Below are 13809 nucleotides of genomic sequence, written 5' to 3'. Positions count from 1 at the left end.
TCAGTGTAGGGGTGGGAATGCAATGAAGTGCTGCTGGTTGTAAAGAGCTACAAGGCAAAAGCTGTTGCTGTAACCACACGGACTTTTTTTTTTTTAATTGAGCACTGTTTAGTTGATGACCAGGTTATACTTAAGCATGTGCTTAAGTATACAAACCAAATTTGCTGTTTGGAAGTGTCACACTTATACTTTGGAAGATGGAAGAGAAATTCTCTGACACCTGTCTCCTCTCCAAAGCTGCAGCACCCAGGCAGAGGAGCTCTGGGGGTGCTGGTGGTGTGTGCACGGAGAGTGTGAGAGAGAGTGCTTAATTGTCAGGGTAGTCCTATGTATGTCTGTAAAAGCAAATGCATGGTCAGTGAGAACGTGTGTTGCTATAAAAATGTTACAACATAGCCTTGTATTTCAGATTTGGCTCATGATTGTAGGGATGTGTTAAATCTATAAAAGTTTTCTGACACTCCAAGGGGCAAGTGTTTATAAAGTGGAGGATTTGAGATTTATTTTTAAGGTAAGGTGAAGAACATTGAAGTGGAGTAAGAAACATTGTGCTTCGTGAAAAACGAAGACTTAGATAAGGTGGAGTTCTGAAAAAGGCAAAAGGAAGATGTCACCCTTCTATGATTATATGTTTTAATTTAATAAGGAGAAATAAAATCAAGGTTATGAGTTTGAGTATGATACTAATAAGAGCACTTCAAACTTGTGGGGATAATCCAAAATGAACTGCAATACTGAAGGTTTGTAGTTCCACCGAGAGGGATTCCATACACCAGTTCTGAGCAATGATTTTTTTTTTTTTATTTCCTTCCAGTCTGCATCCCATGTGCTTTCCTTGCATTCACACTTTTTTTATTTTTAATTTCTTCTTTTACTGATGCTCCTTTGTTCTTCTTCCCAGGCCATGGAGCTGCAAGGCAGGGAGGCAGAGTTGAAGCGGCAAGAGGCCTTCTATAAAGAGCAGTTGGCCCGCATTGAGAGGAAGGTAAGGCTAACTTGTCTTTTATTTGTGGGTTCTGCATATTAATGGACCAGATGCGGATCTACGTGGATCCAAAGAGTAGAGAAACAAGAAGCATTGTGCTGAAACCTGGAACCGTCAGCTGCCAGTGTCTCTCTGTCCCCCACCCCTTACATAGTTAAGTGATGAAAAAGCTGTACAAACCAAATCTTTTGAGCAACTTGCATTTGAAAGATAAGGGGGTTTTAACTGGATGATTTTTAAAAAAAGATTTCTAGGAGTTCAAACTTTATTTTATTTTTCACCATGGGGTTTAGGTGAAAGCAAAATTGAAAAAAAAAGTGCCTTGTTTTTTTATTCCTTTTTGTTAAAAATCGTTTCCTAAATGAAAAAAAAAAAACCCAAACCACAAATCTTGCTATAAATATGAATTAAGTTGTATTATTAATTTTTCTCTGGGGAGCCCAACAGTTCAAAGAGTGGTGCTGCAGTGCACTGTCTGCTTCTTGCTGGATAAGCCTTTGAAATGAACATGATTTAAAGAGACACTGTCAAGCATCTTTTAAGCCTGAAATGACCTTTGAAAATCCATTTAGGGATTTGAATCTCTCCCCTAAACGTGGGATTTGCTTCTCTGTTTAATTGTTTACCATGATGAGTTTTTAAAAATTGATGCCATAAAAATAGGAGCAGCCATGCTGTTCCTTATAAACTAATGCGTTTTTCACTTCCTGGCAAAATGAAATAATGTTATAAGTAGTCTTTATTTTTTAATAAATGTAGAGAATAATCTTCTCCAATTGAAGCAATTAGACCTCCTGACAGGGAGTTGCATGGATCCGACTTGTAGTTGTGTTATGTGACTAAAAAGAAATGCAAACAATGAAAAAGGTGGGTCGTAGAGAGACAGAGAAATCAATCAGCTTTACTACCAACATGTAGCATGGTGGTGAATATGGAACATGGGAAAATTGCAGAGTATAGAAATGGTAGGAAACTATTGGCACGTCTATTCCTCTTCTCGTTCCCTGCTACTGCATGATTGTCCATGCAGCATTTTTTTTTTTAAGCCATTGATGGTAAAACATGCCCATGAGCAATTTCACATGATACAATTTTGCAACACTTTAATCCATACAGTTCATTAAAAAATAAACTATTAAAACTACCACTCAGTGTTGCATTCAGATTTTTAAATTCTATTTCTAGATAATGGGGATTGTTCAGTGCAATTGCAAACTATCTAGCAGCTATCGTTCTAATTATCGCAGTTGTCCATATGTTCATACGCAAAGGGAATTTTTGCAATTTCTTGGTCTCATGCTGTGTGCTTCTATTATATTCTTCTCTCCGGATCTGGTTTCATGAAGTGGAAACTGCAGGGAAAATCTGTATGTGTGTCTGTCCTTTATGGACAGTGGAGTGGGGAGAAGTTTGTGTCCAGGCTGCATTGTCCTCTTTTTGAAGTCTTTTGTTGTATTTTGTATTTCCCTTTTCAGGTCCATGTCCCTTGCTGCAGGGTAACTTTTTAAACAAGGTGATAGCTATTTTAGTGCAGGATCTTCTCAGGGGAGTAAGGTGGCTTGCCCATAGTCCTATTCAAACTGCAGAGCTGTGTAGAAATTCTCTTCTAGCTCCTACCTGTACAAAAGCAGGTAGATAAAAAGTACAGGTTTTCTTTCCTCTCTTGAAACACTAGATAGTTGCTGACCCTTGAACACTAGCATTTTGCTGGTAATAAAATAGAAGAATGCCTCCGACCGTTAGTCTAGATTGGAGTGGGGGGTGGTGGGGGCTAGAAGGGAGAGGAGAGAAATGTACTTGAAACAGTGTAATAAAGCTTAATTGTATTAGTTTTGAAAAAGGTTTTCGATCTTCTCTGTGGATAATTTTATTCCTATAATGGTTGGAAAGATGGAAAACACAGCACAGAACAATCTTTTTTATTAGCTGTTGCTTTTATATAATTCTGCTTTTATTTGTTGAATACACGCAGACCTTGACATTTATTTATTTATTTTTCCTTCCGCTGTCCTAAAACCTTCCAACTCAGGCTTAGATATATTTTTATATATCTATGTGTGTGTGTGTATACATGAGGAAAAAGATATTGGTAAGGGGATGAGGCGGGGAGGAGCTCTGACATAGAAGTTAGCTTTCTCCCCTGTTTCCAGAGGGGATCGTCACTTGGAGTGTGGTCACTGGTAGTTCGGAGGTGTTGGGCTGGGAGTGAATGGATGCGATGGCTCGGTGTGGAGGTCGAAAGCTGAAATTTCTCCTTCTAAGGACCAGGCTGTCAGGAATTCCCCCCTCTCCTCCCCTGCTGTGCCTATCTATAACCTCAGGTTGGCTTTGTCCCCACTTCTGCATGATAACAGAATTCAGCAGTAGGAGACTTAGAGATTTGTTTTTGAAGGATGTTTTGAACTGTCGTGTTGAGAACTACGTACCTTCCCGGTAGAATGCTAAGAATAATTGCGTTATGTACTCCTTACAATATAGCAGCTGCAGCACTGAATCAAACACGGAGACTGTCCTGTTTCTTGTGACAGTGGTCAGTTTTTGAAGACTTTGAAGGAAGATGCAAAAAAACCCCATACCAAACAAAGCAACAAAAAAAACTTTTGGAGAACAACTTTGAGAAGAGTATTCCTAAGTGTTGTCAGTCAGAGGCTGACACATGCCCTGCTGCAAAAGAGTTTATTTTCATTCAGTATTTTTATTCACTGTAATGGAACTTGGATTACTGCCATCGTTCTTCTACGTGTCTCAGACATTTTTCCTGAAGCCTGGTTTAGCTCTTTGCTTCCGATATCATGTGGCAGTGTGTGCCACAGGTTAACTTATATACGCTATAAATTCTCTATTACTGGTTTCAAATACTTTTTTTTTCATTTAATATCCTTTATGTGAAAGAGATAAAAGGAATTCTCTTTATTATTCATTATCTGTAGACTTCTGTTCCCTCTTTTACCTTCCCATTAAGCTGAGCAGTCCTCACCTTTTCAGCCTCTGCTTGTGTGAATGATTTTTTTTTTTTCCAGGTTTCTCATTCTACTTGTTTGTCTTTGGGCCCTTTCCCCCTTGCGGCTCTGTCTTTGAGATGTATTGACCAGAATTGAACTCAGTAGTTCCCTTGAATGCAGCAGATTGTGTGAATACATTATCCTTTTATTTTGTAATCTCTGAAAGAGTACTGTAATCTACTGGACAGAGCACAGAATTGGAAGCAAAAAACTGCTCATTTTCTAATAGCTGTTTCTCTTTTGGGAGTTTGAAACAATTACTTAGTCCATCTATCTCAGTTATTCCATCTATATGATGGAATAGCTTATAATGGGAGGGCAAAGTGCTGTGAAACAATAAAGCTATAGAAATGCTAAAAAGGCTTTGCCTTTAGTTTTGCATGAGATGAACTATGGGTGTACCTTATTTCAAATAGATCTTGAGAAACTCAGTTTCTCTAGACAGTCTTATTAAAATTTTCACAGGAAAGGGCATGTATGAAAAAATAATTTCAGTGTTTCAGCTTTTGGGGTTTTCCTCACATACTTCTTCCAGTGCTTTAGTAGAAGAAGACGGTGAGTGCAGCAGTGCTCTGTCACACTAAAGATCCACCTCGTTCAATATGCTGGACCTGACTGTGACCGAAAGTGCATGTCCAGGGATGGGCGTAAGATCAGGGCAAGTATATGGGATACTTGCCCCAAATGCTTTAATCATCCTGGCTGGTCGTCTCTGAAACTTTTCCACATTTATTTAATCCTCTCTGAGAGGTGTGAGCCAGAACTGTGCACACAGTGCTCAAGATATGGGTGGGCCATGAATATATATGGTGGCTGTATCGGAATCACTGTTTGGTTCTCTGTTTCTTTGTAGTGCCTAACGCTTGATTTGCACTTCTGACTTGCGTTGAGCAAATGCCACGTGCTACTGCTACTAGCAGCATTCAGCTATTTTGAGTGCAGATCTGAATGCATGAAGTAGCTGTACTGGGATTAAACCAGTGCTGTGATTTTGTTGTTGGGAGGTATTCTTCCCACTGCGTCCCTTCATTATCAGTTTCTCAGGGGTTGTGTGTGTGAAGGGGTGGTAAGTTTTGTTCTGCCTGCAATGTGGTGCATGCTTTTTAGACTTTTTAATCAAATTTTATTGAACAAATTCCTTGCAGAGGATCAGGACACCAGTGATGCCCTTGGTCTTCCTCACTTTAACCCTGGTAGTTCATTGTAGTTGTGTGCTTCAGTCTCTTGGGTTTCTTGTATTTTTTTGTATTGGAGTGCCTGGAGTATTTTGGTAATCAGGGAAAAATACAGGGAATAGATCCTTTGAACTGACTATTTCTTATATGACTGTGTGTAATTGCAGGATTTTGGAGCTGGTGATACAGACATTCCATTCCATAGCTGTTTCCAATGTGACTGTCTAATCTCCAATAAGTAATCCAGTAATGAGACCTGGGTAATTTGTTATAAGCAGTTAAACTTCTAACTCTGACTTGTTAGAGTAATTTTACATCTCATCAATGTAATTTGGAATCGTTTCACAAAAAGTGGGTCGTCTCAACTGTTTTGAAGGAGGTTTTGTACTGTAGTGTTTCTCTGGGTGGAGAGAAGGAGAGTTGGACCTAATAATCTGTAAGGAAAACCTTAGAAACACTCAATTTGAGAAGCTTAAGCTGATGTTCTTTCATGCATTTATATGTTACTGAGAAGGAGGGAGGGAGGGAGGGAGATGGAGGGAGCTTGGTATAAATAGTTAACATATATACTGCTCAGAACTGGGATTTTTGTTAATGATTCCATGTACGCATTGTCCTGCTTTCTCCAAATGATAGAAACATTCTTTAAAAAGTATGATAAGAAAGAAATGCAGTCTCTCCTGGAACCCTTCAGATGCCAGGAGATTTCACTTAGCATGTTAGTTGTATACTTTCTCCCAACGAAATATTTGTTTGACTCCTTTTGCTATTTGGCCTCTTGCTGGGTTTAACCTGACAAAGGTTAAGGGCAGCGCTACAGGATAGCAAAACATGGGCAGCTCTTTGGAGTAGTGTAAAACAGCAGAGAAAGGCTGAAAGTAATCTCGGCAGATGAAGTGCAACTCCTTGCTGTAGATGGATGTCTCTTCTTTGTTTGGATTTTCCTAAGCTCCGGCTCCCACGTTATCTTTTATTAGGCGGCTGTGGACTACTGTGAGCAGTGGGTACATTAATATGCAACGTTTTTCTGCTTGTAGTTTTTCAGTACAGTAAGTAGCACAAGAGGTATTCATAAGCTGTAGAGTATTTATGCAAGTGGGAAAGGAATGCATTAAACAACCCTTTTTTTTTATTAATAAGGTAGACTGCACCTTTTTCTCTGCTTAGCTTCACAAATCTTGTAATTTTGTGTGTAGCGTTCACCTTGTTTGGTTTATTTAAATTAATCTCCTTTTGCCCTTGCACTTACCATTTAATTCATGTTTGTAAAGCATTTAGGATGTGTAAAGAACAGGAGGCGAACTTATTTGCTATTCTTATTGGCCTTGATCCTTCTTCTTGGAGCAGTCTCCCACTTCTGGTGCACCAAGGTCACCCCTACATGTGAGTCCACTGTCATTTCTATGCTTTTTGGCCAGTAACTCATCTCAGTAAAAAATCTCCGTGGAGAAAGTGACAGCAGCCTGGAAGAAAAAGCCTTCCAGAATAACATGTTCATGTTGGGTCTTCATGATCAATTTTAAGCAGATTCTGAAGGGCTGAACAAACTGATGTCACCTGGCCAAGGTGGCAGGGGATTTCTGTTGAAGGGGACGAGGAATCGGTTCCCTGAGTTGGGATCCCAGGCTGTGTCTGTATCCAGGAGACCTAGAGAGCACTCACCTACTTGTGAAAAAGCAAGCCGTGTTGAGCTGTTATCTTCAGCCGAACTCTCTGCCCTCTCGGTGGGAGTTAAAGATTCAGTGCCCTTTTCTAAATGAGTTGATATGTCTTGGCAGGTGTCACCGACACCATTTACTTTCTCAATAAAATGGCCTATAATGTCTTAGGGCTGCATGTGAGCTATTGCTGCGTGCGTAAGGGCTGCTTTGTTTGCCTCCAGTCAGCGTGTTGCCAGCCACTAGCTTACCTCTCTAGCCAGTGCTGTGGGGTACTTCGAGGAAGAACAGCTAGTGTGAAACCAAGTTCCGGTCTCAAAAAGATGCGTTTCCCTTCCAGAAGTATCACTTGTCCCTGCCTTTGTAATCGAGCCATACAATATTCTTTACAATTTCCATTTTTTTTCTTACCTAATTTGTTCAATTCTCTTCTCATCCCCTGCCCCTGCTGCAAACCCTTCCTCCCACGGAACCAGCAGCGCTTGATGTGAACCTACAAGAGCTGTGATCCAAAAAAGCCGTTTGCCTTTCAGGCCAGTGGAGCAGTATAACGAAGCACCCAGTTCATCGAACTGTTGATTTAATCTTCTGAACACAAGAAGAATAATCCCCAGTATAGTTTTCTGAAATAGGCTGATAAGGTCTGTCCTAATCATCCAGATCACTTCCCAGTTGCTCGGGCTGTCTGTCCGAGGCTGTGTGGATGTTATCTTTCAGGTGGCGGTGGCTCTAGCAGTCTCACAGGGCACAGCCTTTCATATTTAGAGAACTGAAGATTTTGTCCCGTGTGCGTGTTAAATTTCTGAATGGGAACAGAATGAAAAAAGAATGAACCTGAAATTGTCATCTGAACCGGTTCTGACCTTCCATCCTCTTCCTCTTTTCAGTTATTCCTAGACATTAAATGTCATGCTGGGGGAGGAGGAGGCAGTACAGCATCCATAATTTCTTTTTTCCTCCAATATCTGTTAGGGCTGAACAGCATCTAGGGGAGGCTGCCTTCCTAGTGCTGCTCCATCATCTCCCTGTCTGTGGGGAGAGGTTGCTTCGTTGTTGCCGTTGGCCAACTTGCAAACTGACTTCCAGTACCCTGTGCTCAATTCACCCATTTAATGGCTGTTTTGCTGAAAGCTTGTAAAGTTTAGTAGTTAATATACCTCAGTACACCAGCTTTTAGACTTCAGGTAAATTGATTGGTAATTTGATGAACTCAAAGAACATCTATAATAGGGTAAATAAAATGTGTTAGATGTCAGCACTGCCTCTCTGCCTTCTCTGCGGTGTGTATGTTCTCTCTTCAATATGTGTTGACTGATGTACAGTACATTACATTAAATTACAAGCGGCCTCTATGCAAACAGCAACTAAGTGTTTGCTTCCCCTTCAGTCTGGACGATTAGTGTAGAGATGCGTTTGCAGTCTGTGTGCTGAAGGGTGAACTGTCAGAGCCTTACGGTGATTTTGTTTCCTTGGCATTTAGAGTACCTTTGCAGAGGGAGGGAATGATGCTTATGGGCTGCTTCATCTTGGAGGAATCCATCCTCAGGCTCGACTTGTGAAATAAATGTGGCAATGTGTGGTTTGAACTTCGTGTCTTAACACTGAATTTAGCAGCTGAATTTAGATAACAATCTGGTATCTGGTCTCATCAGTGTATCACTATGAAGACTTGTTAAAGGCAGAACAAAAAGACCTCGAATGTGATCTTGTCTCTTTGTTAGAACTCAACACCAGAATATCTGTCAAGTCTAGTCCAAAAAGAGCAAAAGAAGGGGTGCTTTTGTCTTGCTTTTGAGAGCTTCCCCATTATCTAATATTTCTGATACCCTCCCCTGCCATTTTTATTCAACTCAATCTTCCCTTCATTTAATTCGTTTTCTTATTGCCTAATAGTTTAAATTTCTGTTTTCTCCTTCTTTGTGCTGTTTATATGCTTGTTTATAACCAGCATGGTATTTATAAATGTGCGCATGTACAGGTAAAGCCAGTAAAGTAAAGTACAGTACAGTAAAGCCAGCGCTACTTTTCTAATGGAAAGCAGCGCTCGCATATACGTACATACACATGCGTGCAGACACACTGTCTGTCTCTCACCTATTTTTACTGTGGTGTAGTTGTACCTTAGCACTAACTACATTATCCTGCTGCAATAAATACCAGTGCTGCCTGTTATTTCTGTGTAATTTGCCAACCAGTGTACAATTAATTTTTGGCCCTGTTATTGCAGTATTGGCTATTTTATGAAACTGTAGAGAGTTAGCACAGTGAATTGATTAAATATGTTCCAGACCTTAGGCTGGAGTCTGCGTGTCTGCTGGGATTTGGATGATTGAAGCTTGTGCTTCTCTTGGGATATTCCAGATTTAGACTTAGTCTTGGAAATTGTTTCAGGTAGACAAAACTTCCCTGTGTGTTTGGAATCCACTTGCATAAGAGCCTGACTTTGGGGAATCAGAGATTTCTATTTCAGCCCACAGCGGTCCTTCCACATGTGGCAGGGAAAAAAGGCATCACTATCGTGACTTAAAAATAAAGCCAAGGCCTGGGCTCATTTTGAAAAGGTCCTTAAAATTATGGCTCTGCCCTTACAGAATATGCTGTCATCATATTAATGGAAAATACGGCTAATAATTACTCTGTAAATTGGGCAGACTCCACAGAACATCTCAAATTTGTGCTGAATTAAGTAGTCCAGAGATCAGACTTTAAAAAGGGACTACTCCACATTTACAGCGGCTGTACCTTCTGAAGTGAGTGTGTTTAGTAGTTTACTGTGGGTGTGTTAAATACATGTTTCATGACAGCCTAGGGCCACTTCTCTGAAGGTTTTTCCCCATCTGCCAGTCATTTTAAAGAAACATAAATAAAAGAACTATTCCAATTTCTTGAACATATAATGCACGTTCCCAAGAGAGTGGAGTGACTCAGAAGTAGCTTGTAAATAACATGTTTTAATGTTCTTAAATATACGTGCACCATCAGGCTCGCCGTGAGGTCTTGAGCCACTGCAAATGGTATTTGTTTCGTCTGTCACAGACTCTCCTGATCCCAGGATGATGAGTGGAGGGGTTTTTTTTTGCTTGTTTTTGGGGTTAGCTGGTGGCTTGGCTATATATTCTGCTGCACCAAGAATGATCCCAATGGCAGTTTACCATTAAACACCTTGACTCAAATGAGGATTACCTGACTCACTCATTCACAGTCCAGCCCCATTATAAGTAAATATGAAATAATGGCTGAATTTGTGTTTTGTTTTAAATAAAAATAATCAACATACATCTCATACAGACTAGAACTCTCTGCCTTCTGTAGAGTCGAACCCTGACAAATGTGGAGAGTTTTGCCCTGGTTGGTACTCGCCAGTGGAGTGGCCATCGATGAAAGCCTCTGCCCTGCACAGAGGGCAGCGACAGCAGGGAACGGCCACAGAGCCAGAAAATGCCGAGAGGCCACTTAATCTGTGTCAGCCTCCCAGGGGCCACAGAGGAGCTAGAGGTGGAGAAGGAAATGCGAGAGCTGAGATAAAACTCTACGCCTCTGATTTGAGAAGACTTGTAATAACTAGGTTATTTTAAGAGAAGAGCTAGCTTTTCTTTTCCCTTCCCAATTATTGCATTTCAGGTCTTCTCATAAGAAAAAAGGCTTAATTCCTTCTCCTTCCTTCTCCCTCCCCATTCTTCTGAACAGAAGCCAAATTTTTTCTTATATAATTTCAAGCTGCAAGGTTGCTGTGAGCTTGCATGCCTGGGTCAATCGAGGAGTGCCTGGATTTTTTTTTTCCCCTAGAGATGTCTTATGATGTATTGGATGGTATACAGAAATCATCTAATTTGCCCTGACGTGCAGCAAGCCTTGCACTGGCTGGACCGTGGCTCTTGAAACAGAGAAGATGACTCACATGGGCATGTAAAAATGCTGTATCGTGTGCCTGCCTGGGCATGTATATGAATTTTTTAACTTCATTTTTCATAATAGTTATGTATACCGCAAAGTTCCCTTTGGCTGTTTAGGGGATTAAGTGTAGTATATGAGACCTTTCACCTCTAGGTCATTTGTTGAGATACAGCTTCCGTTAGCAGCAGCAAAAAGCCATTACTTCCTGATGGCTAATCACTCATTGGTGTGGCACCGAGGTAATAACTCTTCCTCCAGTTAGAGGCAAGGGTTTGTTGCAGGAAGAACAAAAAAAATAATAATTGTGTCCTAGCTGTCGATTTCTGTGATAGGCAAAGGGCATCCCGGTGAGGAACACAGAGTTTGTCCTTGCCGGTTGAAAATAGGACAGTGCTGGGTTATAAGTTTGTTGTGTGTTTGCTTGTTCTGTGGAGAGAGGATTTGGCTCCAGGTCTGCAGTGTTTGTGGTCTTTGGTTTGTTTTTTTTTTTTTCCCCTCTCCTGTTGTTCCCCAGCAAAAGTATAGTTCTGTCCTTTCTTTGCGTTCCTGTTGTCAGATTTCTGAGCCCAAGCTGTCCCCAGTTGAAAGGCTAGGATGTTTTGTTTGGTCTTGTCCAGTAGATATAGGTGAAAAACGAATACTTTTTTCATGAGCCTGAAAAATCCACTTATAACACTGTTTCCCAAGCCTTTTCTTGTTACAACGTTTATCAGCTACAGCAACAAACCCTGAATAATTACAGAAGCTTATACCAAAATATCTCTTTTGGAGCTTTAAGCCTACTTTTATTTCTTCCTTGTCTAGTCCCAAAGTCAAGGTCTGTTGCTGTTTGCATGTAGTGTTCCTTACTGTTAGAGACAGCATTTAGAGATGAAATTCTGAGAGTAGATTTAGCTTGCATCTATGGGTGTATGGTACACCATACGTGTGACATTCTTCCATTCATGTTCCTGAGATGCCTTGGCAGCAAGGCTTTATGAGATTTTTCTGTTTTAATGTTAATATGTAATAATTCCTATTATTCTGTAATGGGCTAAGAGTGAGAAATCCCTTGTTCCCTTTCCTTCACCTGGATTCTGTAATGAAAGTACGATACGAAGCTGGTGGTGACCAAATGCTATTGAAGGCCATGGGTGACATCCTGCACCAGGGTTGTGACAGTCATCGACTGCGAAGGAACGGTCGCTGCCGGAGTATGGGAATGAAGCAGTTGTGTGGCTGCCTCTGCTCTCTGGGTGTTTGATTTTTATGTTAATATTTATGTCTCAATAGCCCCGCTGTGAAGATGCCTCTCTCCACCGGATTGGCAGTCCATGGTTCTTCTGGGCTTGTCTTTGGAGACTTCACAAGCTCTTTGCCAGCTACAGAGATGTCTCTTCAATGCCTTGTCCTCTTCAGAGGCGGCAAAATGGCTCCATTAAAAACCATGTGAAAGAGAAGAGCACCAAAAGCAGAGAGAATGAGACTGTCAAATGATGGAAGGGAAATTGCTTACAAATATTTTCTGGTTTCTTTCTTATCCCTTTTACCATCCCTTGTCCTTTGTTCTCCTTGGCTTTTTTATCTTAGGATAAACATCGTATTTATTTTCTGTTTACTGTGTGGAGAATTTAAATCCATTCTGAATAGCAAAATAAATATAAAAAGATACTAGTGTTCTTTTCTCTGGAATAACTGATGCCTTGCAGGGAGAACTGGAGGTTATGTGACAGTGGTATTGTAAAGGCAGGCCAAAGGAATCTGTGTTAATCCATTTTCTTTTTCTTGTTATCAGTGTTTCATTTTATATTTTACTTTCCTTTTTAAGTAATAATCAATACTTCTTGGTAGAAATAGCCTAATAACTTTTTTTTTTGCCAGCTGTAAAATAAATATACCGTTGCTTTATAATGTTTGTCCAAGTATTACTAATAAAGGGGAATGACATCAAGTTATCCTTGTAAAACTACTTTTGAGCAGTGGAGCTGGGAACTTTTTCCAGGTATTCATTAACTGAGGTTTCTAGCTCACTGGAAGATAAGTGGACATTGTCCTCATTTAAGAAGTGAGACCCTAATGCTTAAGGTTAGTATTTTCTGTAATAGCTTTTGTTACTTCACTTTTTGGTTGTCCGGGTATGGTATATTTCTTCAGATGTGCTGATTACCCATCACTTGAGCTTGAAGTTTTGAATAATGAGCTCCTGAGCATCTCCAGACAGAGCCGCGAGCCAGCGGGCGCTTCTGAAAGTGTGGATTTGTCTGTGTCATTAGCCGTGTACAGTGACCTGTAAAGTCCTAGCGGTCTTTTTGGCTGTAATCATTAAACCAGCCTCTCCTACAGGATAAAATGGGAAGAGAAGCTGCAAGCGTAATGAGAACCTTGGCTGAAAATACAAATATCTTCAGAAAATGCTCTGGGAGTAATAATAATAAAGAAAAAGTAAGGTGGCAAAATAAATTGCTGCTGATATAATTTTTCTTCCTCTCCCAAGTTTGCCTCTAGTATGGCAGTTTTTCTCCCTTCGATAAATAAATGCAAAGATGAGAATCGCTGCCAAAAACTGTCACATTTCTGGAACTTTCAGCCCCTGATTATTCACATTAAGCCTCCCCCCCCAGCAGTACAGTATTCTGAATATGTACACCCACCATTCTGTCAGATCTGTGCAGTCTGCGTCTGGTTCATCTTCTGTGTCTTTGATGTGCTCCATAACGTAGGCAAAGAGAGGTCTGATAGTCTCTCTAAAAACCTGACAGTTTGTGTGACAATCTGTCCACGAATCCACAGGCTCCTTGTCAACCAAATGAGCCTTTGAATATCAGAGGTTTTCGGAACAGTGCTTGCAGCATTGCATATGCACTAAGGGGAGAGTACAACAGGCTTCCTTGTAACCTGAGAGATGTCTGCATTTCCTTAATCATTCCAGGGACATCTCATCATTGCTTGTTGGCTGGTTCTCAGCCCCGCACATGTCGGGGTTATTTAGCAAAGCTTGATTTACTGGAAACTGCACATGGAGAATAATTTGCAGTTGGGGGTGGAGGAAAAACCCTGGGAGGGGGTGGAACTTGCAGGCTTTGGTGTACTTGTGGGTTTTGGTGGTTTTTTGTTTG

At 40.7% G+C, this 13809-nt stretch overlaps 1 protein-coding gene across 3 annotated transcripts in view; it reads left to right on the top strand.

Moving 5' to 3' along the window:
- The window catches only part of CHCHD6 (coiled-coil-helix-coiled-coil-helix domain containing 6), a 118618-nt gene that overhangs the window by 39694 nt on the left and 65115 nt on the right, over nt 1–13809 (top strand). For all 3 annotated transcript variants that reach the window (XM_072875807.1, XM_072875806.1, XM_072875808.1), the window contains exon 5: nt 902–985. In XM_072875807.1, coding sequence (XP_072731908.1) covers nt 902–985 — 84 coding nt within the window. The remainder of the gene's footprint in view (nt 1–901; nt 986–13809) is intronic.

The sequence above is a fragment of the Ciconia boyciana genome, chromosome 11 (genome assembly GCF_034638445.1).
Source record: "Ciconia boyciana chromosome 11, ASM3463844v1, whole genome shotgun sequence".
Classification (NCBI taxonomy): Eukaryota; Metazoa; Chordata; class Aves; order Ciconiiformes; family Ciconiidae; genus Ciconia; species Ciconia boyciana.
Note: the sequence above shows the minus strand (reverse complement) of the source record. Positions and strands in the feature narration are given on the sequence as shown.